We start from the raw sequence: 26,372 nt of genomic DNA, 5'->3' as shown, positions 1-26,372 counted from the left end.
GAAGAGAAGACTCCCTGGAAAAGACCCTGATGTTGGGAAAAATAGAGGGCACGAGGAGAAGGGGAGGACAGAGGATGAGATGGTTGGATGGTATTCTTGAAGCTACCAGTATGAGTTTGATCAAACTGCGGGAGGCAGTGGAGGACAGAAGTGCCTGGCGTGCTCTGGTCCATGGGGTCACGAAGAGTCGGACACGACTAAACGACTAAACAACAACAACCTCCATAGTCCCTAGCTGAGAGTGGTAGGAGCACAACGTGACTGGAAGAGGGTTGTCAGATATAATTCTGCTTCAGCACATTGTAATATTGTGGGGAGTTTTACTATTGCTTAGATTGAAAGTCGCCTTGCAAAATATCAGAATTAAAAGGAGGAATAAAAAAATACCCTGAATAGGAATACAAGCAAATACTTTAATAAAAGCCATTACATACAGTATTCTGCTTAGCTGGTGTGTGCTTTCATACAATCTTAAAAATGTAAATTAAATACGTGAATAACTTCTTCGCACACAATGAAGCTCGAGTTTGAAATAAGCAGGTGCTTCTGTAGTTGCTTCTACTTTTTTTAAAATTGTCCCTTTTACCGGAGTGAACTAGGGATGGCCAAGGCGTCAGAGGCAACCCGGACATCCGGCTTTGCGCTTCTGGCCAATCCGCAGAGACAGAAACGTCCCAATCGGCCAATTGCCGAGGGCCTTGCATTTCTGTATTTGCCTTCCTTTGGAGCTCTGCCTTTTTTCCTCCGTTAAGCTGACTGGACGTTGTTGTCGCCGGCCGCACAGTCGGCCCTTGATTGGTTGGCCAGGGCAGGGGAGGAGCCCTCTGTTCGCAAGCGGGAGAGAAGGGCCCGCCGAGGCGCTTCCCGGGTGGGCGGGGGCGTCTTTCTTTTCTGTGCGCCTCGCTGGGGCGCGCGGCCACTTTATACCCCGGCAGGTCGCCTTGGGCAAATCCGGTGAGTTTGCATTCCCGGCTGCAGGTGAAGGCATCGCCGGATCAGGGGGCTGCTCCACGGCTCTGCGGCGGAAGAGGCACGGGGATGATGGCAATGCTGTTTCTGAATACTATCAGGTCTGTCGGTAACTTTCTGCCCCCTCCCCAATGCCTCATCTTCCGCAGCTCAGGCTGCGATATTAGAAAAGCGTGTAAGTTAAGATAATTCCCATTTTCAAGTGAGACGTTGCAGGAGGGTGGCTGCGTGCTTTTGTTGGGGGCAAGTCAGAGGCATCTAGTTAGTTTATTGTGCCATAAGCAATTTTTTTTGCAGGTGACATGCTACATGACCAAACAGGAACGTGGTAGGAAGGCTTACAGCATATCTAGATTGGGATGCTAAAAGGATATGATAGACTGTGGTACAGTGATAAAACTGCTAGCACATTTGCAAAGCTAAGCAGGGTTCAGTATGGTTTCATATTGGATGGGATGAGATTCCTCCATTGCAGAGGGTTGGACTAGATGGCCCTCAGGGTCTACCTTGCAACTCTACAATTATCAGCACCATGCTCTGCTAACTGAGCTAGAGATGAGTCTATGAATGTGAGGGCTTTAGAATCTAAGATATTGTGTACTTTTACTGTGGTGAAAGGCCCACTGAACTCAGTGGGCTTGCTTTTGGGTAAGCATGTGTGGACTTGGGTATTATAGTGCCTGAGTATTTATTCTCTTCTGTCAGCAACCCATATGCAGGGCCCTTTCAATGTACACAGTGAGTTCCAGTTCAAAATTTCACGGTTTATAAATTTTAAGAAAATTGTATCTCTGTTCTGCCTTCATACTTTTCTCTGTAGTGCAGAAAACAAACTGTTCTTAAAAGAAAGCTAAGAAAATCTTGTGGTTACTAAGTTAAATGTTTGCTTATATTCTCTCAGAATTAAGAATCTAACCCCATAGGTTATGAAGTCACTAGAATCAGTAGAAAGGCTGATCCACATGCAGGTTGTTGCTTGGGTTTAAACCTGTTTTAAAATGTTTGTAGTGGTGCTGATTCTGTATAAATACCAGAATCCTTCCTTGGATTCTTTAGTGGGCTTGACATATCATTGGACATACTAACAAGCAGGTGTAAACTCAAGTCCTTTGTACATCTAGCTATGAGTAAGGACCAGAAAATATATTGGGACTGATTTCCAAGGAAGCATGCATACAGTTGGGCTGTAAGAGTACCTGTTGTAGGGAATACCGTATTTTTCGCTCTATAACACGCACCCGACCATAACACGCACATAGTTTTTAGAGGAGGAAAACAAGAAAAAAAATATTCTAAATGAAACAGTGGATGTATGATTTTTGTAGTTCATGCTGTGGCCACAGACATGTGATCTGACAGTGAGTTTGGAGTAGCCCAATGCAAAAATCCTGAGGATCCATGTGGATCCATGCTTTGTAACCGCGTTTTTGCACCACTGCAGCCCCAGGCAACAGTGGGTGCGTGATTTTTTTTGGTGCAAGATATAGCCATGGACATGCTATGTGATCTGATGGTGAATTTGGGGTGACCCAGTGCAAAAATCCTGAGGATCCATGTGGATCCGTGCTTTGTAACCACGTTTTAAGTGGGGAGGGAAGGAAAAGCACTCAAGGGACAAGGAGCACGCGTGGGGTGTGTGGAGAAGGATGCTGCTAATAATGCAGAAGAGGGGTTTAAGGGGAGAAGGAACATGCGTGGGGTGGGTGGAGAAGGATGCTGCTAATAATGCAGGAGAGGGGTATAAGAGGAGAAGGGTCCTCTCCTCTCCCACTTTGCTCCTTTAAAGAAGCAGGCTCTCTGTCCCTCTCTCCTCCCCACTCAGCGGCTCTTCTCCCGGCTATTCTCCCGCTTTGCTGTTTCAAAGCGAGCCACGGAGGAGGGAAGGAAGGGGAACCATGGATCCTCTCTGCTCACGACTGCAGCAGATCCCCCCCGCCACCCATAGGCATTCCCTCCATAACACGCACAGACATTTCCCCTTACTTTCTAGGAGGAAAAAAGTGAGTGTTATGGTGCAGAAAATACGGTAAATGCTGATGAGTGAGAGAGAAGCCAATAATACTCAAAGCTAGTTTGAACAGTGGCCCCTTGCTGATCTGTCTCATCCTTCTTGGATTTTGACACTTGGATAGGAAGTTGGTTGTTTTTTTAAAATCATTTTTATGCAGAATTTGATGCTTTGAAATCAGGTTGACTTTAATACATTTTATATTTCCCTTACTTGCCAGACTAATTTCTAACGCAGAATGTCGGTGAACCATTTATTTGGGAATAAGAAGAGAAACAGCTCCATATTGTATGGTGTGGATCAGGCAAAAGTTACCACTTCACCATTATCTCTCCAGAGAGCTACAAGCCGAAGGAATATTGGAAACTGTGAAGATGGCTTTCCACCAAGCAAGCGTTACAAAAGTCATGCTGGAACTGAGCATAAAGAACTGGAGGATCCGTTTGGGGACAATGATGACTTTACAGCAGATGATTTGGAGGAGATAGATATTATTGCTTCCCAGGCATTGACACAAAACGCTTCTTTAAATGCGAACACAGTGAAACCTAAGCAGAATGTGGATCTGTCTTCCCACCCAAATAGCACCATCAAAACATCTGATCATATTAAGCAATGGAATATTGCCCCCAAATCTACAGGGCAGTTTGGTATGTGCAGTCTAAATGCTGTTTCAAATTTGCATCAGTAGGGAGAAATTAGCATCTTCTTACATAAGTATTTGGAAAGAAACTGCAACAAATATGCTTTCGGTTTTTTATCCCTCCCTCCCTCCCTCCCTGCCCACCCCATCTCCTACCCACAGTGTTTGGACAGTGCAGTTAAGAATTTCAGGTCTCAGAGGTACAGCCTGGTGCTATGTAACAAAGTGTATTCTGGTCCTCATTTGTGCTGGCAGTATAGGAATGTCATAGAATCATAGAAGGGACCCTGAGCCATGAGTTCAGTTGTGTGCACATGTGCACAAAAGTAAATCCTATTGAATTGTGGGACTTGCTTCCAGGGGAGTGTGAAGAGGGTTGCAGCTTTAGGGTCATTAGAATTTGTTTTCTTGGTAGAAATGTTTAGGATTGCACTATAGAATTGGATGTGTGGTTTCTGGACATTTAGATCTTTTTACACCATGAAAACTGTTGATTCTAGTTCAGTCCATGTAGCAGACTGAATACTGACGGTTCTGGTACACAGAACATGCAGGTTGCCATGCTGACTTCCTTTTCTGAGTACTGGGGTGTAAGCAGAATTAAATGCCAAGCTCTATGGAATTTATACTGCTTAGTTGTTTTGGAAGATCCCATGGAGCAAAAATCCCATGGAACAAGTTTTATACCGAAATCTTCATATGTAGATCCAGATCGTTAATTGGTACCCTCAATCACAAAAGAATTGAATTGTTTAGGTCAAATCCTGAGATCACAATTCACAAGTTTATTTCTGTAAACAGGAAGTAGCACAGAAGAAACCTCATCAAAAGACCAACTTAGACTTGAGGCACTTCAAGCACAATACGAGGAAGCTGAGAAAAAGGTTTGTTTTGTTTTCTGAAAGAGTTCTGGTCTTAAGGCAGCCATGCTCTGTGGCATATTCCAGTGCTGAAGTTGTGGACCCAAGATTTGGATTTCGTGGGGAAAATACCTCTACAAGGGGATTTGGGGGAGGACCTATAGTTGTATATGCTAAACCACAGAGCCTAGGATTTGCCGATCAGAAGGTCGGCGGTTCGAATCCCGGCGATGGGGTGAGCTCCCGTTGCTCGGTCCCAGCCCCTGCCAACCTAGCAGTTCGAAAGCATGTCAAAGTGCAAGTAGATAAATAGGTAAGGTAAATGGCGTTTCCGTGTGCTGCTCTGGTTCGCCAGAAGTGGCTTAGTCATGCTGGCCACATGACCCGGTAGCTGTATGCCGGCTCCCTTGGCCGATAAAGCAAGATGAGCGTCACAACCCCAGAGTCGGTCACGACTGGACCTAATGGTCAGGGGTCCCTTTACCTTTAAGGATGACAAGTGGCTGATTCATTTTTTTCTCTCAGCAGTTACTGTTTCTTATGGAATTTAGAGTTATTTGACCACTGGGGTAGTGAGGCAAATGTATGTGGAAGCTGGACTTAGCTCTGATAGGTTGTATAGACTTTTTTAAAAAAATGCTTGTTGCAAAACCTCAGTGAATAAGTGAAACAGGGGTGAGAAGTCTGATGCCTATTGCTGCTCTTAACAGCCCAGTCTGATGCAGTTTTACATGGCGGTGTCTGGCATCACATTCTTAATGGGAGCAATGGTTTTACTGGGGGGGGAGGAGTATGTGAAATAAAGCTTGCAAAATGCATATAATTCTTCTGCTTGCATCATGTTCGTGAATTTGCAGCTGAAGGAAATGAAGGATGAAATCCTAATTAAAAATGGAGAAATAAAAATTTTACGGGATTCAATGCAGCAGATGGAATCCACTGCGGAGGAACAGCGAAAATCATACGCGCTACTGGAAATGGAGAAAGCTCAAACTATATGTGAAAAAGAAAAGGAGTTTTCCAGAAAGGTACTATTTAATTAAGGGGGGGGGGGGGAATCCATAACAAAAGCTTGTTTGAAGGTTCTTTTTCATCTTTTCCTCCTTTTCTTCCCTCCCCTCTTTAAGCAAAAAATTAAGGACTCTTAGTGCTATGCTAAATAGAAGAACATTGAAAAGATCGAAGTCCATGTCAGATTTGGTATTTTTATTACTGCTATTGAATTAAGGAAATAATGAGCTACTTTTTGTCAAAATTATTAGTGGCTTGTTTTGTACACATAAGGGCTTATTCTTGTTAATTCTATTCTTTTTACAATTTATGTTTTTAGAAAAGGGGTTTTTTTTTAAAAAAAGGAATGTACATTTCATTTTAAGCCGATGAATAATGCCATTTGAGAATTAAGGTTAAATACCTCTGTTAGAGAAATCTGCCCTGTTATTTCTGGTTGTGATGCTAATGGACAGCAAGTGTGGTGTCTATATTTCACTAGCAAAGCACTTGTTACACTCTATCCCAATCACTCATGTTTTCACAAAGAAAGGATTGGACTCTTAAACACTCAGCTTTCCTAATTGAAATTAATAATTTAGCATTTAAAAAAAATGGGTTTCTAATGTCAAGTTTATTCTTCCAGTTGGAGTCTCTGAAGTCTGAGCTGCAGTTCAGAGATGCAGAAATGAATGAGCTGAAAATGAAGCTTTCAAACTGCGAAAGAGTTAAACCTGTTACTCCTTCAATGCCATATACCAGGTACGAAGTAAGAAGATGAATTCTGTCCACTAAATTCCAGACAGTTGGGCCAGCTAGGAGTTTGAGCATCCATCCTTCTTATAGCTGAATGTAATTAATTGCACTGCTGTTTTCATCTTGCAAACTGTTGTGCGGAGACTTATCATTGAACGCACAGCATAATTCTTAAAACAAGGTTGTCTTTAATTTGCAAAATCTTCCAGTCTATAATTGGAGAATAAACTAATGTCTGGTGCAGTCTGCTTGACACTGCTCCTATGCAAACTGCACTGGCTGCCTATTTGCTATCAGGCCCGATTCAAGGTGTTGACCACTATATATCTTGAGACCCAAGGCCTTGATGGTGCACTTCTTCCCATATCTGCCAGGCTGGGCCCAGCAATCTGCATGGAAGGCCTGTTTCGTGGTCCCTTTGGTCAACATGACCCAGAATAGGGCCTTTCTTGTGCTGGCCCACCCATTTGTGGAACTCCCTCTTGCATAAAATATATACAGTAAGTTCCAACAGGGTTTCTTTGGATGAGGAGGGATAACATGAGAAAAATATTGCACACTACACATCATGCATCCAGTATTCTGGAGAAAATTCTTTTAGTTGATATAGAAGAAATTTACCCTGCATATTCTCCTATTCAAGTGTTCTTCGTTTTCTAATGATTCACACAAGTATTTAGGGGAAGTAAGTGAATTGTTATGTTTGTTTTAGACGTTGCTCTTGAGCGGTTTTGAATTATTTTTCAATTACTGTACTATACTTTGTTGTTATTTCCTCTGACTTGGGATTCTCCTGGATAAGGAGAAGTTTACAAATGTAAAAAATAAGTTAATCGTTTTAAATAATATTTTGCAACTGATTCAGATATTTTATTTAACCATTTAGTCCAAAGAAGAGCCCTCGTAACATTTCAAAAGCCGAAGAATGTACTCAGGAGAAAAAAAGTTTCCCCACTAAAGATTCTTTTCGATCTGAGGTTTCGCCTAAACCATCATACTCCAGAACACAATTGTGTGTCCAAGCGTTGCCATTTATTAAGGGTATGTAAATTCTTAGTTATATTTGACCGTTGTACATCTTGCCGTGATGTCACCCTGGTCGCTCACCTGGGCAAAAATCGATATCACTGGAGTTTGGCTTCAAGCAGGTCCTGCAAGAATGGATGGAAGATGTGCAGCAGCAGCTAGAGTCAAGACCGCCATGCAGAACAGCTGGACAAGTGCTGGGTCTTCTGCCTCTGGTTAATAATAATAATAATAATAATAATATAATTTATTATTTGTACCACGCCCATCTGGCTGGGTTTCCCCAGCCACTCTGGGCGGCTTCCAACAAAGATTAAAAATACACTAAAATATCACACATTAAAAACTTCCCTGAACTGCCTTCAGATGTCTTCTAAATGTCAGGTAGTTTTTATCTCTTTGACATCTGATGGGAGGGTGTTCCACAGGGAGGGCGCCGCTACTGAGAAGGCCCTCTGTCTGGTTCCCTGTAACTTTGCTTCTCGCAGTGAGGGAACTGCCAGAAGGCCCTCAGCACTGGACCTCAGCGTCCGGGCAGAATGATGAGGGTGGAGATGCTCCTTCAGGTATACGGGGCCGAGGCTGTTTAGGGCTTTATAGGTCAACACCACCACTTTAAATTATGCTCAGAAATATACTGGGAGCCAATGTAGGTCTTTCAAGACCGGTGTTATGTGGTCTTGGTGGATGCCCCCAGTCACCAGTCTAGCTGCCGCATTCTGGATTAGCTGTAGTTTCCGGGTCACCTTCAAAGGTAGCCCCACGTAGAGCACATTGCAGTAGTCCAAGCGGGAGATAACTGGTTACGCTTGCAGAGGGCCCACTGCTGTTTACTGGTTGTTCCAAGTCCATAGACTACCCGTGAGTGGTGTTTGTCTACCATAGGGCAGCAAACTATTAAAATAAACCTCCACCTGTATTGTCTGGGTTTAATGCAGAAATATATGCAAACTTTCTGTTAAGCTAAATTAAATGATTGGCTTGGGCAGAAAAATCTATTGATTCCTGCAGTTCATTGTTAGACTTACATTTACTGAGCTTCAGTTTGCTCCCTTTGCTTTCTATAATTTCCCCCCAGTTGGAGGCTATTCACTCAGGAGTTTCTTGCCATTTTTACTAGGTTTCTAGATATGTTGGAATTGAAAGCAATGAGCTAGCTGACAAGGCTTCTAAGTTTGGAAATCCAACTTGCTCTTAGGTGCACAGGGATCTGTGTGGTTTCTTCATGATTGTTTAGTTTAATTTAATTGAAGGGTGTCCGTTTTTTAAGGCCTTTGGACATGATTACTGGCAAATGAAAGTTGAGTATGGATGCTTGGCATAATCTGTTGTATTTACAGTGTATGGTTTACTGTTAATTCCTAATCCACATATTTCTTCTCAATAAAACTGGCTTGGATTGCTCTTCTGCCTTTAACAGCACTGGTTTACCTTAATTCAAGGTAAAGCTTTCACAACACAGAGATAAGCACGATCGCCTACTAATACCTCCAGGTCATACTGCTCCTAAAAGCACAGAAGCAGAAATAAACCTGTCAGTTTACAAGTGACTGGATTTGAACCCAGATCCAGGTTCTTAAATGGTACCCACAGTCTTGAAGTTCTCAGTTTATGCTGGCTTCAGATAACCTAACCATGCAAATACATTTACTTATTCTGCATCTAGCCTATGGAATGGGTGTGAGCACCTACTGATTTTCTGATGTAGCAAAATACATTTTTAACCCTCTTAAATATATGTATCTCTGTTTGCTACAGTTAAAGCATGAAAATGAAACAACAGCAACAGTGCTATTGCCTCATGATATAAGGCCGTATAGATAGGGCTAAAAGTCAAAAGGGAATTGAATATGACTGCTTGAATTACTACAAAGATTTCTTTCCAGACAGTAAGATGCCTAACCAAGAAAATGAGCTTGTGAAGGAAGAAAAACGTTTGAATATCTTTGCTCAAAGAAAAGGTAATTTCATCTAAGAAATACTCCAGCTGCATACATTTCTTAGGACTGGGGTTGGAAACTTATATTTGAAAGCATAAAATATGATCCCATAATGATAATAGGAGCCCCAAAATACTGCTGTGAGTTGTTAAGCAGTGAAGTCCCCGCAATAAGTTTCTAAGTCCTCTTCTTCTGAGTGTGTCCCTGTTTCCCAGAATGCCAGCTGCCCCCAAACCCTTTTGAGTTATAAACCAAGCAGAAAATTGGCACTGCTTTTATGAATTGCAAGTATTTTGAGCCACAAATAACGCCGAAGCAACCTTATCAATAACCTTTAATGTATGAATGGGAATAAACAAACAAGACAGACAATTTCACCATAATGAGTTTCTAAGCTACATTAAATATTAATTCTTGTTAATGTTTCACAGCTAATCTAGCCAATGTTGTTATAGTTACTGGACTCACAGCTGGTTGATGCTACCTGGGAGTGAATTACCTTTGTGGCGGCTTCAAAAGTGTCTGTTTGACCAAACCCTGATTATTCTTCTGATGGATGAAGCCAAATATAAAAGGGCCAATATTTATTTGTTTCAACAGTGTATGTGCCACTTCACACCATAGTTTCTAAGCAGTGGATTTCAAGTAAAATACTCCGATTGTGAATTTGGGGTTCCCATAATGTGGGTTAGGACTCTCTTCGGCTGCAGATGTCACCATAAGCAAACTTGGTCCAAAAATAGATGTTGAAGATGTCTGTTCTTTCCATTCTGCAACTGGTCACGCTTATGATTGTCTGTAATGAGTCACATTGTCTTCCTTGCACCTGCTGTTTTGTAAGTGCAATTGCAGTATTGGTTTAGCCTAACATTGCAATAAATATGTATGAGGGTGACTGAATTTGGTTTTCTTTTGTGTGGGAACTGTCTTCTGAAAGTAGACTAAGTAGTTAGTACAGTGGTACCTCAGGTTAAGTACTTAATTTGTTCCGGAGGTCCGTACTTAACCTGAAACTGTTCTTAACCTGAAGCACCACTTTAGCTAATGGGGCCTCCTGCTGCTGCCGCACCGCCGGAGCACGATTTCTGTTCTCACCCTGAAGCAAAGTTCTTAACCTGAAGCACTATTTCTGGGTTAGCGGAGTCTGTAACCTGAAGCGTATGTAACCCAAGGTACCACTGTATTTCTCACACGCACACACAGCTCTATCTGAAATGCCTTATTTTTACACCCATCTTGAGGCTTATCTCTTTCCTTTACAGTAGTATTGGGGCTGCTGAGCAACAACTCCCCTCATCTTCCCAATCACATTGGCTGGGGCTGATAGGAGGGGTAGCCTAATTACCTCTTAATGGCTACAGATTTTCCACCCCGAGAGCAAAAACGAGGCAAGGGCAATATAGCTTGCTTTCAAATGTAATTCCTGGCAAACTGCCCTCTTTATACGCAGTCAGAATTTATGGACTTGGTTCCCTTTCCAAGTAGAAGGGAGAACATAATGGCATTGGCACGAATGAATTACATTTACTTCACTCCTCCTTACTTGCACTGGGAGGAAACAAACCACGATCGCTGGTTGAGCATTACATCCAAGCTCATACAAATATGGGAGCAGAACAAACTATGATCCCTAGTTTGGGTGTCATGCTGTGAGTCTAGAGGTGTGTGTTTTATTTCTTCCCAGCATGAGTGGGTAGGAGCTGAGTGTGCCTGGTTTGCTTGTGTCCAGTAAACCATGGTTTACAGCTTACTGTGATATGTAGAAACGGCTATTGTGTACATATGTATGTGTGTGCTCAACTTTCTGTGTATGTGTCCAAGCAGTACTCTTCTCATACCGTAAGTTGCTTATATCAAGGCATGGAATATATAGCAAATGCAAATACTGTTGGTTTTCTTTTTCCACTATATTTGCAAAAACATCTGCTTGGCAGTTTTACACTCCAGCGGCAATGTCCATCTTAAACATTGGATTTTTATATTGTTGCAGGTTCCATTTTGATCAATGCATTGCTGAAACAGCCTGTCGTTCCTGAATCATCACTAGGCCTCTGCTATCTTCTTAGCTGTAATGTTGATGCTCAGTCTGGACCTTCTATGCAGTCGAGTTCCTTCGAAACGTATGTTTTCAGCAATTTGTGATACTTAGAATGTAATTTTAAGTAATGCCTGCTGCCGTCCTGTGCTGACCCAAAAAGCCCAGCAAGCAGAAAAACTCTGTTTCATGTAGATGTTTTATGCTGTAATCTGCCCTGAGATCATTATTGAATCTTAGAATTGTAAAGTTAGAAGGCATCTGCTCTTGGGGAAACGTTAAATTAAGAAAAGGTTGACCTGGCTCTTTGTAAGCCTTGCAAACTGTAGTGGGTTAAGATACTAAGCAACTTATTTTTTCTGCGCCTGTTTGTGTAGAGGATCTACAGGAAGCATCAGCAACAGGAGTGCAAGCTCTGAGGAAGAAGAATCTTCACTGAGAATCGCTCAAAAGCTTGCCTTAACGGGATTGAATTTGATTGCTGTGGATGAAGGCTCGTTGGCAGAAAACTCAGAAGAAACTGAGCGAAGAATAGCCCACCTTAAGCGCTATAAAATTCCTGGAGCAATACATCTTCTTCCTCTCCTTGAACATCATATTGGTGCCTACCACCAAGCCCTCCTCCTAATGATGAAGACGGGAAGCTCTTCTGGGAACCAATCCGCTTGCTCTTCCAGGACCTCCTCAAGTGCAGCGTCAAGTGTAGACGATAATTTGTCTACTCTGGAAGAGTTTGCACTTGTGTCCCTGGGCATTCTTTATTATTTGGTATCCTATAGCTGGGATGTTCTTTATACACTGCTCTCCCTTACCATGAAACCAGATTGTGGCTTGGGAGCTCCAGAAATTCTGGAGAAGGATGAAGCTGTTTGCAGTAAGCAGTGCAGAGTCGTTCTTCAGGAGCCCAGCCCAGACCTAAATACTGCTAATGTGGACCAGTCCCAACATCCTCTATTTAAAAAGGTGCTGCAGCTCTTGGCTTCATGTGCTACAGCAGCAGGGTACCAAAGACATGGAATCATGAATCAGTGTCTCAGAGTTCTGGTGAAATTAGCTGAAAAGTCAACGGTTGATTTACTTATAAGGTAAAATACAACTTGAGCAAAATGTCTTTTTCAAAAACACCTATTTCCTTCCTGCCTTGATCTAAGATTCAAAGTCATTGTAGTTATATTATTATTATTGTTGTTGTTGTTAGTTAGTTAAATTTATATACTGTCGTTCATCTGAAGATCTCAGGGCAGCTCACAAGAAAGAGATACAGGATAAAAGCACAAAATAAATAGTTAAAACAAAAACAAAACAGTAACCCCCTCCCACAAACAAATTAGTAAAGGATGCCATTAGGATAGGTCTTGCAAACACACACACACACACACACACACACACACACACACTACATATAAAAGTCTGCCATTCATTACAGAAAGGCAATTAGAAAGGCTAATTGTTACGCAGAAACCTCTGCATATTTCCAGCTGAAATGCATATAAATTATGCAAGCAAATAACAATTATGTATCACTGAATACTCTAGAAAAACAACTGTTCTTGTGCAGAATGCATTCCTAAGAGGTTGTGTCCAATTCTTGCCTGAAAACTTCTTATGGGCAAAGCATAGGGCCATTCTGAGCATGTGCAAATTGGGACCATATGCAAATTAAATGCATAGTATAAAGAAAATGTAACCATATACAGTGGTGCCTCGCAAGACGAAATTAATTCGTTTCATGAATTTTTTCGTCTAGCAAATTTTGCCCAATGGTCACAGAAAATCATAAAAATGCAGAAAAAAAACACACAAGCTTCCAGATTCTTGCAAACCCCTCCTCAACTGTTCCCCCAGCCACCCACCACACACAAATTCAAATCCAGAATTTTTTTAAAAAAACAGCAGAGTGGCCCAATGGTCACAGAAAATCATAAAAATTCAAAGAAAAACCACACAAGCTCCCAGATTCTTGCAAACCCCTCCTCAACTGTTCCCCCAGCCACCCACCACACAGAAATTCAAATCCAGAATTTTTTTAAAAAAACAGCAGAGTGGCCCAATGGTCACAGAAAATCATAAAAATGCAGAAAAAAAACACACAAGCTTCCAGATTCTTGCAAACCCCTCCCCAACACCAAATCCTTGAATTCCAAACACCCCAACCCAAAATCCAAAACCCCCCAAAAAAGTTTTAAAAGCTTAACTTACCAAATGGCTGCAAAAGAAGTTTTGGAAAAGCTTCAAAAATCACCAAAGTCTTTAAAAACCTCAAAAAAGGCTACTATGTACACTGCGTTCTATTGAGTTGCTCCTCGAAATCAAGTCGCAACTGTATTAACGGTGTTAAGAAAAAGGAAACAAACTTGCAAGACGTTTTCGTCTTGCGAAGCAAGCCCATAGGGAAATTCGTCTTGCGAAGCAGCTCAAAAAACGGAAAACCCTTTCGTCTAGCGAGTTTTCCGTCTTGCGAGGCATTCGTCTTGCCGGGCACCACTGTATACATTTTATTCTGCTACAAACTTTTCCTGTTCTGATTCCTAATAATACTCTTGCCTTTGTGGAAAAACTTACTTTTGTAATCCTAAACATACATACTTGAATACAGTAGGACTTACTTCTGAGTAAATATGCATAGCATTACTTGACTCTTTTAGACATTTTCTAACAGTATATATACTATCTGCAATAATTATTGCTGCTACTCTAATTTGTATTTTATTTTTCTATTAAGCTTTCAGCATTTGTTGAACAGACAAACACAGACTCTCCTCCGCTGCCTGTCTTCTGACTCTCCCTTGTTTGCTGTCCATCTGACTGTTCAGTTGTTAACTTTATTTGCTCAGCACTTGGAGCTGGCTGCTCAGTTTTGTTCTTGTTCAGGTGAGAGGGAGAAAATCTTCACTATCCTAGCGCTTTTACGAAACATTGACTTTGTAAGGCTGGAGTGAAAACTGAATTTAACTAGTTTATTTTAACAGATTTTTTGTGTTTTAAGCTTACAGCCTGAAAAAACTGTATTACTTGCCTCAAGACTTCTGCATTCTTGAACTTCTGCATGAAAATATTTTGCTATCCATTAACATCCCAGCGCCTCAATTAAAGCAGACTTCCAAAGAAGTGAAAAAAATTAGAAGTGCTAGCTTACAAGAAGAAATGTTGGCAGTTGCTCACATGTACCTGTGAGTCTTACACCCTGTGTCAACAACCAGTGGCTCTGGTGGCCTGTAGTATCTATAAAATAACTAGCATTCTCTCCAGATGTGTAGGTGAACTGCCAAAAAAGCCTAAGAATTTGCACAAATGCAGTGTACCGTTTGGTGCTGTGAGCCACCATCATAATTTTGTTTCCCGCTTTGTGGTTTCCCTTGGGCTCTTTAAATAGGCCAAAGATTTTGCATGCTAGGTGTCTTGTGATCTGAGGTTCTGGTCCTTTTTGGGCATCATGCATAGCATCAAGGCCCAGCGATCAACTGCTGGAGCTCTCTGTTGGTTGCCAAGCCTGGTGCTACGCTGGAGTTCAGGAAGACTGACTGAACTCTTTTTCTTTTCCCCTCAGCAGAGAGAGAGAGAAAGAATGCACAATTTAGAAGTGTTGAGGTGGTGGGCCCTACTCATGAAGAAAGCTGTGGGAGTTGTAACCTTTGTGCTGTGCTCTTTACAGCAGTGCGAGTTGCTGGCCCACCTCAGCTCCTTTTTTTTACCCACAGTTAATTATTTGAGGAAGTGAGAGGTTTTTTGAGGGTGGAGTAAGAAGATGAACAGACACAAAGGAGAAGCGCTCATCCAAATGAAGTAGGTCAGGCATAGGCAAACTTAGCCCTCCAGAGGTTTTAGGACTACAACTCCCATCATCCCTAGCTAACAGGACCAGTGGCCAGGGATGATGGGAGTTGTAGTCCCAAAACGTTCTGGAGGGCTGAGTTTGCCTTTGCCTGAAGTAGGTGGTGCAAATCACCACTTGACACATTATTCTTTCAAGGTTATTTTAGAGGATTCAGTTTTGGTCCTGTATGGTAATTCCTCCTTTTCCCTTCCCATTGCCCCTTTTTAAGAGGCACTTTTGAAATGGATTTGAAGTGTGGTTTTTAATGCTATTTAATTTTTTATATAAAAAGACCCAGGGAGCTGCTATTCAGAATAACTTTGTAGTTTTTAAGGCAGTGCATTAGCATTACTAATGGATAACATAGAAATACTTTATTACTACACATTTCTTTTTATAGAAACCTGTCTCCTCTTGGCACTGTACACGTATATTACATCACGACCAGATAAGTCAGCGACCGAGATGTGTTGGCTGCAACTGGAACAAGAGGTAAAAGGGTGTGCATCTCTGTGTGGTTTTTAAAGTGTGAGTTTGGAATAATGGTTCAATTTCTTAATTTAACAGGATATGCTGGTGAGGGGGATTGCAACTTAGTGCTCAGCCCCGCAAGCTTCCTTTGCAGATTTTGTTAACCCTAAATGTGCATGCCTGAAGAAGGTTTTTGTGGAAACCAGCAGTGGGGAAGTCAGATATCTTATTGCTGCAGGCAGCAAGCAGTAGCAGCCAGGCACTCCTTTTGGCACCTTGGGGGTTGTCACCACTGGGCACCCCAGCCTACTGCCTCTCCTACTGCCTGCCAAGTCCAACCCCAGTTAGGAAAAGAGGAGGGGATGTGTGCCCAGAATTACTGAAGCAGGGTTTGCGTTGTGTGTATCCAGCCATGGGAGGAAAAGGGGCAGTTATGGGGTGATGTGTTGAGTGGAGACCACTCAGAAACAGATGGGAAGCCTAGCAGACAGGGCCTCCTCTAACCTGGAGCTAGCCCTAGTTAATGTGCTATTGAATGAGTGTATTAAAACTGATATTAAAGCTCAATCCAATGCACATTGCTTTGAAGGTTTTTTTCCAGGTACAGTCCTACCTCGGTTCTCGAACGGCTTAGTTGCCGAACAAATCAGCTCCCAAACTCCACAAACCCAGAAGTAAGTGTTCTGGTTTGCAAATGTTTTTTGGAAGCCAAACTTCCGACATGGCTTCTGCTTGAGTGCAGGAAGCTCCTGCAGCCAATTGGAAGTTGCACCTTGGGTTTTGAACGGTTTCGGGAGTTGAACGAAGTTTGATAACCAAGGTACGACTGTACGTGTGCAGAGGGTTGCAGACTTGCTTACATCCTGTTGAATTTAATGAGGCTTACTTTGAGCACATGTATATGTGAGTGCACTGTGAGTCTGATACTTTAAGGACATTTGCTTCCTCCCCTCCCCTGCTTCATCTCGACATCTACATAGTCTGTTCTTTGGTTTTTGTTTCATTTTGTCTTAGACTGTTTGCTTGCTGACCAAGTGTGCGCAGTGCTGCAGCAACTCTGTTTCACTGGTTGGAACAGACTGCCAGTGCAACTCTGAGGTAACCCACTGAATTAAATGAGGCCTTTACGACATAATTCTGGTTGTAGCAAGTTTGTCTGTATTTATTTTAAAGGTGAAAAATTAACCCATCCATGATGCATTATCGGTGTAATATTACTAGAAAGGAACACTATCCTATTAGAGTACGTGATTTAAGAATAATTAATATTTATAACAACAATTTTACTTTTTTGTACTGCAACAAGATGATCAAGCCTTATGAGGAATGGTTGAGGGAGCTGGTTATGTTTAGCCTGGGAAAGAGGAGACTGAGAGGAAATATGAGAGCCATCTTCAAATATCTGAAGGGCTGTCACATGGAAGATGGAGCAAGGCTTGTTTTCTCCTGCTCTGGAGGGCAGAACTCGAACCAATGGATTCAAGTTAATAGAAGGGAGATTCTGACTAAACATCAGGAAGAACTTTCTGATAGCAAGAGCTATGTGACAGTGGAACAGTCTCCCTTGGGAGGTTGTGGACTCTCCTTCCTTGGAGGTTTTTAAGCAGAGGTTGGATGGCCATCTGTTATGGATGCTTTAGCTAAGATTCCTGCATTGCAGGGGGTTGGACTAGATGACCCCCAGAGTCCCTTCCAACTCTACAATTCTATGAGTACACTTCCATAGGAATATAAGAGCACTGCTTGCTCAGGCCAAAGGGCCATCATAGTTCTGCATCCTGTTTTCACAGTGCCTAACTGGGTACGTATGGGAAGTATGCAAGCCAGAACCTAAGTGAAACAGCACTCTCTCCACTTGTGATTCCCAGCAGCTAGTACCCAGAGGCATGCTGCCTCCGATAGTGGTGGTAGAACATAGGCAACATGGCAAGTAGCCATTGATAGCCTTGCCATCCATGAGTTTCTCTTTGCAAAATGGCAGCAGTGGAAAAGCCATGTTTGAGAACTGTGTTGTGCTTTCTCCTACAGGTAGTGAAGGCTCTTATTATAATGATGCATAGACAATGGCTGACGGTCAGAAGGGTGGAAGGAAACTTGTTTGATGTGCGTGGAAAGCAAGTTGTTCGGTTTTTACGGGACACTGTTTTGCTCTTACACAGTTTGTCTCAAAGGGATAAACTCTTCCATGAACATTGCCTGGAAGTGCTTCATCAATATGATCACGTCATGCCTGGTGTCAGAGCCATCCTCAGAAAAGTTCCAGATCTGAAAGCCTGTGAAGGTGAGGCTGCTGGCGTGAAATATGTGTATCTTAGTGAATATTGATATCATTAAAGTAACCTGCAGCCGTGCATGTTTTCTCAGAAGTGAACCTGAGTACCAAGTTCAGTGGGACTTGTCTTCAAGCAGGTGTGCACAGGCTTGCAGCTTTAAGCTTCCAGGCTTTTTATTATTCACTGACTTCAGTACTGATCTTTGGACATTTGTTTAGCCTTACTGTTAATATCATGCCAATCTACTGTGCATGCAAACTGAATGTTACTCCTTTGCTAGAACCTATGAATCTAAGGCCACGTTTAAATGGACAACACATTAGTTTTGAATTGGATTGGCACAGTAGGTTGTGCTGTTACCAATTCATGTAGTAATAATAGGATAGGAAGATAAATAGGCAGTAGCAATACAAGAGAAGTACATGATATTCTGGGGCCAGTGCTAGTATTGCCTCTCTGCAGTTTGCAGCTGTATTCCTTGATGCATCGTGACTATATTTTAATATTCCACTTTATTACTTTACACTTTGCTGTAGTTAAGCATATGAATCTGCTGTTGAGTCCTGAGCATTGGTATATCTTCTAGCCCAGGGTTTCCCAAACTTGGGTCTCCAGCTGTTTTTGGACTCCAACTCCCATCATCCCTAGCTAGCAGGACCAGTGGTCAGGGATGATGGGAATTGTAGTCCCCCCAAAAAACAGCTAGAGACCCAAGTTTGGGAAACCCTGTTCTAGCCCAGTGCCTTTGGCACTGACTACAAGCAGCTCTTCAAGGTCATAGGCAAAGGCCTTTCCTAGCCCTGGTGCCTTAGGTACTTTTAATAGGAGTAATAGTGTTTACCATTGCACTACTATTGATCTACGGTTCTTTGTCTAAATTATTCCCAAACAGAGGACCTTGTTGTTGCTTCTTCACTGGCATAGTAACAGCTTTTTAAAAAGTACCATTCCTAGTGTGAAACCCAGACAGCCATCTTTTTCCAATAGCTAATATTTAGATACTGGCCACATTCCTATGTTGTACTAAACCATGGTTTAGCAGTGCATTCCTGACTTGTAGGAAACTTTGGACTTGTACACTTCCCTCCTCCTTCCTTTATGCATGGCTTGGAGGAGGAATTTAGAAGCTTCCAATTGCACTTTGGATAACGATGATTTGTTGAGTTGTCTGGACTGATAAACTGTGTTAACAGAAACATGTTTAAACCATGTTTTTTCGAAGCGGACTTGTTTAAATGAACCGTAATTAAGTTTAACCACAGTTCTGAGTCTAGACAACTAAACAAGCTGTGGTTAGCCAAAAGCAGAAGCACATGCTTCTGACCTCCTCTTCCCAGCCATGTTGGAGGAGTGGGCAGTGTGTGGACCCAAGGCTTACTGCAACTTCTTCCTGCTCATGCACATCATGCTAAGCCAGATCCTAAACGTATTATGGCAACTCAGACTGTTGATCCGTCCAGCTCAGTTTTGTCAGCACAAGGGGTGAGGAGGCTGTGGCTGTTCAGATGTTGCTGGACTACAACACCCACCATCTCTGACCATTGGTCACAGTGGCTGATGGGTTGTGACTAATGGAAATTGGGAGTCTTTACAAGGGTCCACATTTTCCTCCATTTCTCTTTACCGCACTATAAGGCAGGGATGAGAAACCTTGGCCTCCCAGATGTTGCTGGGCCCTAGTTCCCATCAGCCCCAGCCAGCATGGCTAATGGGTCAAGGATGATGGGAGTTGGTGTCCACCGGGAAATTCTTTCACTCATAAGATACATGTTTTTCTCCCCCAGAACTTGCATTGGATGAACTGTACCCATTGGAACCAGAAGTTGAGGATCAAGAAATTGACTGCAGCTAATCTTGGTTCAAGAGTATATTGGTTTACTTTCTAGAAAAGGCAAATTTTGATATACTAAACTTGTCCCAAGTGTCCAGTAACCAGGAACTATTCCAATGGAAGCAGTATGTTGGTGTGTTTTTTTAAAAACTGTTATGCTCAATGAATTTGCAGCCTAATGTATTGTAATATAACACTGGTGGCTAAAGGATGTGATATTAAAAATAAAATCTAAAAATCTGTTTCTGTGTTTATGGGAAGGACTTCTTTGCTCTTCAAATGTTGCTCTGCTTAGATCAGAATATTGTGGGAACCTGTTTAAATATGTATTTCACTGTATTTTCAGAAGAATGCTTGTGTTCCTAAAACATACAATCCACTTCCTGTCTGTGGCTGCAATCCTATAAATGCTTCACAAGGGCATGAGTTTCGTTAAAGTCAGTGGGTCTTAATTCTAAATTGACTAGCGTAGGATTGCAGTGTTTGTCAGGAGTGGGAATGCATCCCTCCAAGCCTCTCTACTTTGTCCTCAGGACCCCCCAGACCATGTCCCTCCATAAGCCCTGCTTTCTACCCTTTTGCCCTTGCTTCAGTTTGTGTGGAACATGAATGGTGATAATCCTTCTCACTTGCCAGGAGAAGGAGAAGGGTGTGTGCAGAGGGTGTAGTTACCTCTGGCTTTTGCATGACTGTATAAAATATCCCATCCCTTGCTCTGCACACTTTTGCATTCACCCTTTCTGACACTTTTAGCCTTATGCTGTATACCTGTGAAGGTATTTCTCACTGCAGAATCTGCTTTCAGGTGACTGGCTGCAGGTACATCCTCCTTCCTTGTTTTTAACTCTAACAGGGCAGGGTTGGAGCCAGGATTTTCTAGGCTTCTAAATAGCATGGAGAGCCTCAGTGAACAGAACAGGCTCCCCTCAGTAGGCATACAGTAAAGGTAAAGGACCCCTGACAGTTAAGTCCAGTTGCAGACAACTCTGGGGTTGCAGCGCTCATCTTGCTTTACAGGCCAAGGGAGCCGGCGTTTGTCTGCAGACAGTTTTTCTGGGTCATGTGGCCAGCATGACTTAGCCGCTTCTGTCGCAACAGAACACTGAAACCAGAGCAGCGCATGGAATCAGTATACAGTGGTACCTTGGGTTAAGTACTTAATTCATTCCGGAGGTCCGTACTTAACCTGAAACTGTTCTTAACCTGAAGCACCACTTTAGCTAATGGGGCCTCCTGCTGCTGCCGCGCCGCCGGAGTACGATTTCTGTTCTCATCCTGAAGCAAAGTTCTTAACCCGAGGTACTATTTCTGGGTTAGCGGAGTCTGTAACCTGAAGCATATGTAACCAGAGGTACCACTGTATACCCAATAAATGGGGAAGCAACGCTAGAGCACTTGTCCCTGCTCTCCATCACGGAGTTCTAAGCACATAGGGGTTAGAATACCAGAGTCCTGCTTCTGTCGTGCAGTGATCTCATCTTACGCTTTTAAATGCATACACCCAATCTCCTAGAAGTACCTTGCCCCACTTTGCCTAGGTCTCTTTCATAAACTTCTCCACTAGAAATGCAGCAGTATCTTCCTTCAGCTTCTCATACTTCCTGAGTGCCTGCTTCTAATATTTCTGCCTTTAGCTGAAATAACTCTTTAACATATTGCATTTCAAGAGGGAGCCGCCCTCATTCTTGATCAGTTTCAAAGGACTAGTGGTGCCGTTCACAGTAAGAATTGTCTAGCTGTAAGGAAAAAAGTCTCTGGGAATTATAGGAGTGTATTGAGTTACCTCTCTAGGAATTATGCTACGTCAGGGACTGAGTCACTAAAAACAAGACCTCACATGTGTATTTAATAACATCTGTGCTTCCAACACTTAGTAGTGAAATCAGTTTTAAAGTTGTGTAAGCATGTTACAGCAGAATCAATTTAATTAGTGTTTTAAATGCTTCTGCTTGCAGTTGGTAATATCAAACTCACAGGATTGCAACTTTGAGAACAGGTTCTTGTTTTGTTATGATGTCTGATTTTCCCAGTAGTAAAACCATAAAATTCCTATCACAGGAGCTAAATACTTAACCTAATGCATATGAAAAATGACAGCACTGTATATATTATAGCCATAATGAAACTAATTGACCTATACGTTGATAATATTTTAAATGTGGAACAGGAGCAAACCAATCCCATATCTGTCTCCTGTTATCCTTTTCCTATTAGCATGAGCCACAATCAACTAAAAAGTGGTCTCAGTGTAATTTTGGATGCTTCTTAGCTGGTGCCTGCTGCTTAGGAATTTGGGCAGTTTCTACAATTGTTCTCTTATTACTCTACCATGAATGTAAGCAAGCCCCTTTTGTTATCTGTATAAACTTGTTTGTGGCTAGTTACTTTGTGGATTTGAGAACAACCTACTTGCTTTCTTCTTGCAGTTTTTTTTCAGTGACAGTTATTGCTGATCCTCTTTTTCAAGCCAAAACAGATTATAAACAGTACGGTATCCGGGCAAAGCTAGATGCTGCAGTAACATGCACAGATTTAAACATGGTTCTTTTTCCACAAGCTCCAAAGCTTTGTGAGATCCTGATTTGCCAGGACTGTGGCCAGGGAGGAGCTGAGCTTGAGCTTTCGGTTTCATCCGGAACTTTGGGAGCGGCTTTCCAACGCCTAATGGCAGATCAAAATAAAATAAAATAAAAATCCTAAAGGGGTGAAGGAGGCGCTGGACGGGAGAGAAGGTCTCCATCGCGGAAGGCTGCCTGCGCGCCATTCTACTCCAGTATGTATTTTAAACGGGAGGCTCCGAGTCCGAGCGCTTGCAAAACGGAAAGGGAAATACTGTTTCGTCCCGCAACTGTTCTTGAATTTAGGGGTTAAGGTCGTAATAAGGCGAGGTCGTGAAGGGAAAATGGTGGGACGAGCTTGGCCGTCCTAACATTTCCCTCCTTTGCTAGGGCCGTTTGCGTAACCCAAAACGCGGCAATGCGGGCACATCGCCTCCTTTTCCCGTCAGTGGCGCCTGCAGGAGGACGGCGCCATTTTCTTGGGTTCATAGATAGGATTCCCAAGCATTTGCACGGCGAATGCGGCCACGCTTCACTTGGGGCTGGGAGCCGCTTTGCTCCCTTCCTGGCCCTCTGCCACAGGAAGACGAACTCGGGCCTCTTGCGTTGCTCAGCTCCCGGGAGAGGAAAGGGGCGCGCAGCTCTTTCCAGACAGGGCGCCCTCGTGACTCTGCGCTGTGGAGCCACTTGCCCTTGAGGCGCCCGGAGATCTGTCTCAGGAGAAAACACGGACTTCCCTCCAGGGTTGAGAAGGAAGCTCTCCCGTCTAGTTCGAGGGCAGAATGGGCTCTTGGTGCCCGCAGCCCAGACAGACCCCTACATCCGTGTGACAGAGGCCTTCTTGCCCCCCCCCCCCAGTAGGAAGGCTCATGCAGCCTTTCTCAGCTGTGATTCCTGCATTGCAGGGGGTTGGACTAGATTGCTCTTGGGGATCCCTCCAAGGATTCTGATTTTATGAAGCGGAGCTGCTTTGCAAAGCGGTGCAAGGGGGTCGGCAGTGTGGCCCGAATAACCTGAGCATGGGGCTTCTTCGTGTATATCTGTGGCTTGCTGCTGTGTGTCTGTTTCATTTATTAAAGCATTTTTGCCACACTGAGAGGGTGAAAGGAAGGGTAACTATGGGCATAGTATTAACATGAGATCTATACATTGCATTGGCCATCTTGTGCCTTTCCCAGATTTTCACTGTTCTTTTTTCCTAGACCTGAGAATGTGGCCAACATCTGTGACTCCCTCCAAACCCATTGAGACATTTGTTTTTATGGACCTGGAAGCAACAGGCTTACCACCCTCGCAGCCTAAAATTGCAGAAATGTGCCTGTTTGCTGTGTCTAGACATTCCTTGGAGAATCCTCAATACGGCAATCCTTGCCCAAAACCACTACCTCTCTTACCACGTTTAGCAGATAAGCTGTCTGTTTGCATTAATCCAGACAAGCCGTTCACCCCGGCAGCAAGTTCCATTACAGGACTGACGAATGAAGCATTTGCCATGAACAGAAAGCAAACCTTTAACTTGCATCTTTTGCACATGATTGTGGCCTTCTTCAGACGGCAGCACCCACCAATCTGTTTGGTAGCACACAACGGCTATGGTTACGATTTTCCTTTGCTGAAAGCTGAACTCTTTGCACTGGGTCACTTAGCCCTTGACGAAATCTATTGTGCAGATACTATTAAAGCCATGAAAGCCTTGGACAGCCAGAACAACCAGCTTCAGCAGTTTGCATACCAACCCAGCGCACCTGGCAGCAGGAAAAAATACGCTCTTCGTGACTTGTATTTTAAATTCTACAGAGAATATCCTCCGAACAGTCACAATGCAGAAGGAGATGTCATTGCGCTAATAAACATCTTTCAACAACGTGCCAGCGATCTTATGTGCTGGATGGATTCAAATGCAATGCCATTTAATTCCATTAGAGCCATGTACAAGGAAAATGAGAGATACGCTTCCTTTTCAAAAACACCTGGGAACGTTCAACCACTCCACTCCAGTCACTTACAGATGCAATCGCGGCAAAGGGTAGCAGCAACTGCTTCACGCTGGCCTTTTCCAGAAGGTGGTGAACCAGCAGATAATAATTATATTCCACTAAACAATAGAAGTACTGATAAATTTTTCATAATTCCTGAAGAATTTAAGAGTGTTCAGGGTATTTTGATTCTGTTTCTTGGGCTAGTAGTTATGTGGGTTGCAGTTAAATACCCTGTTTAATTCAAGAATATACATTGGATTTTCTATATTGTAAGTTGCAAGCTGCAAAAATGTGTTTCCACCAGCTCTGGTTCTTATTTTCTCCCTCCATTTCGATCTTCTATAACCCCTATTTTAAAACAGCGGCATTGGTTTCCAGTTTGTTTCTCAGCCCAATTCAAGGTGATGAATCAAATGATTCAGGTTCCAAATATCTGCCTCCTTTTGTACAGAGCCTCTTGTATGCTGAGATCAGCAGAGAAGGTCCTCTTGATAGTTCCTCCGCCCTTAGAGGTTCAGGGAAGGCATTCTTTGTGGTGGCCCCTAAGCTGTGGAACTCCCTTCCCACAGAGATGCTTCCGGCACCTTCATTATACTGTTTTTGGAGAATGCTGAGGTTTATGTTCTTAGGATGCACTTTATTTTTATGGCTATTGTTTTAAACTGTTTTTAATACTATGTTTCAATGCTGTAACCTGCTCTTGGATCTTAGGGTGAAGGGTGGATAATAAATTAATATTATTTTGGTGATTCTTGCTGTTATTATTTCATTGGTGTCTTCAAGGGCTGTGATTTTTTCCTTTGTTTTTTTACAAGCCATTCTGCACAATGTAAAAAGTTAAAAGGATAAAATAAATTTTAAAAATTGTCTAAGAACGCTAAATGTCAGAGTACACTGGTATATATGTGAAAAAGCGAATTTTCATTGGGGGAAAGGCCTAAAATTCCAGAGAGATGAAGGTGGGTAAAAACAGCCATCTTCCTTTCCATTAAAAAAAATAAATGCTAAAAAACTCAAGTGGTTGAGGAAAGTGGTTCAGAGTCTTGCTGTCGTTTTAAGTATTTCCTAGAATCTTGACTCTGGACAGTTCCATGTCGCCTTGGGAAGTGCCCAAAGCTAAAGCTTAGGCATAAAGAGCAAGGTTGTAGTTTGTATTTGCTGACTTCACTTTAGAACAAAAGCGGAGAATATCTCACCCATGGCCTTCCACATTTGACCCAACCAGGCCATTTTGGGCAAGCCACACCCACCCTACAAGATATACCCCACATACCAGATGTGTGACATGACTATTCTTCTTTTTCTTCTTTGGCAATCACTCGTAGCCGAGTAAGATTGTCTTCCATAAATACGGTTTTAACAATGAGTCCATAAGTGACTGTGGAGGCCAGTTCTGGACCCACACATTCTTCCACAGTGGAGACAGTGGTTTCTGGGCAGGAGTTGATCACAGTGTGGATTTGCCAAGCGTGCCTTCCTCTTAGCACGTTTCTCCCTTGCGTCCTGAGTTCAAGTGTCTTTGAAGCCCATGACACCTTTGGTAAAGGCTGTTCTCCAATTGGAGCGCTCACAGGCCAGTGTTTCCCAGTTGTCAGTGTTTATGCTACATTTTTAAAGATTGCCTTGTGACTTGAATAGCAGGAGCTTAAAGTGATGGGTCGTGGGAGTGTGGAAAAAAACTTCCATCTTAGCAGTAGTTTCAATGGAAACTGCTTCCCTCCACTCCCAGCACTGCTGTTTGAACCTCTGGATTTAAAGAGGCTTAAAGAGGAGCATGGACATGTTTGCAAAAGGGCTTTCAAAACAACCCAGCACTGCTCATATTGTAAGTCTGCCAAGGGTGGGGAGATAAAGATCCCCATTGTCCAGCAAAGGTTCCCCAAGTTAGGTTGATCGATGAAATACTTTCACAAGGCATATATACCATAGTGAAAGCAAGAATGCTAATGCCTTCCTCTTGCTTGACCTCTAACCTAAACATGTCAATCCAGACAGAACTTGATTTGATCTACTTAGATCCCTGGAGGAAGCCTTGTTTGAGGCACTGCTGCCACTACCAGTCACACCAGCTATTTTTATGAGTTAGAACCTCGCACTAAAAACATATGCTCTATTTGCACACTGTTCATTTCACTCATCACCTTTAGTGGAAACCTAGACCCAATGGTAAGTTTAGGACCCCTCCCGTGCCTCCACAGAACTCTAGATCAGTATCCCTC

The 26,372-nt window shown here is 42.8% G+C and overlaps 2 protein-coding genes across 4 annotated transcripts; both read left to right on the top strand.

Moving 5' to 3' along the window:
• Window positions 1-815: 815 nt before the first annotated feature.
• On the top strand, window positions 816-19,858 carry ATRIP (ATR interacting protein). Of its 3 annotated transcripts, none has more exons than XM_080994183.1 (14): window positions 816-1,144; window positions 3,198-3,627; window positions 4,422-4,504; window positions 5,338-5,508; window positions 6,117-6,232; window positions 7,113-7,267; window positions 9,139-9,213; window positions 11,183-11,312; window positions 11,605-12,312; window positions 13,950-14,098; window positions 15,442-15,533; window positions 16,527-16,610; window positions 17,541-17,793; window positions 19,570-19,858. In XM_080994183.1, the coding sequence occupies exons 2-14, from the start codon at window positions 3,216-3,218 to the stop codon at window positions 19,635-19,637; spliced, it is 2,496 nt and encodes an 831-aa protein (XP_080850309.1). In that variant the 5' UTR covers window positions 816-1,144; window positions 3,198-3,215; the 3' UTR covers window positions 19,638-19,858. The 3 variants fall into 3 exon arrangements, with proteins under 3 accessions (XP_080850309.1, XP_080850308.1, XP_080850310.1); XM_080994182.1 differs by having other exon boundaries at window positions 817-1,070; XM_080994184.1 differs by having other exon boundaries at window positions 818-954.
• A 1,871-nt stretch (window positions 19,859-21,729) lies between these two features.
• TREX1 (three prime repair exonuclease 1) lies at window positions 21,730-24,902 on the top strand. Its single transcript, XM_080993501.1, has 2 exons — window positions 21,730-22,389; window positions 23,377-24,902. Exon 2 carries the CDS (start codon window positions 23,385-23,387, stop codon window positions 24,390-24,392), a length of 1,008 nt encoding a protein of 335 aa, XP_080849627.1. The 5' UTR covers window positions 21,730-22,389; window positions 23,377-23,384; the 3' UTR covers window positions 24,393-24,902.
• Window positions 24,903-26,372: the final 1,470 nt, after the last annotated feature.

This window comes from Podarcis pityusensis (genome assembly GCF_964106645.2).
Source record: "Podarcis pityusensis genome assembly, chromosome: 2".
Classification (NCBI taxonomy): Eukaryota; Metazoa; Chordata; class Lepidosauria; order Squamata; family Lacertidae; genus Podarcis; species Podarcis pityusensis.
Note: the sequence above shows the minus strand (reverse complement) of the source record. Positions and strands in the feature narration are given on the sequence as shown.

Excerpts from the sequence above, each read along its gene's own strand:
- ATRIP (XM_080994183.1), top strand. The coding sequence starts at position 3,216 with ATGTCGGTGAACCATTTATTTGGGAATAAGAAGAGAAACAGCTCCATA. Across the intron at positions 3,628-4,421 it reads CAAATCTACAGGGCAGTTTG|GAAGTAGCACAGAAGAAACC; the intron begins GTATGTGCAGTC and ends TTCTGTAAACAG. Across the intron at positions 11,313-11,604 it reads CAGTCGAGTTCCTTCGAAAC|AGGATCTACAGGAAGCATCA; the intron begins GTATGTTTTCAG and ends CTGTTTGTGTAG.
- TREX1 (XM_080993501.1), top strand. The coding sequence starts at position 23,385 with ATGTGGCCAACATCTGTGACTCCCTCCAAACCCATTGAGACATTTGTT.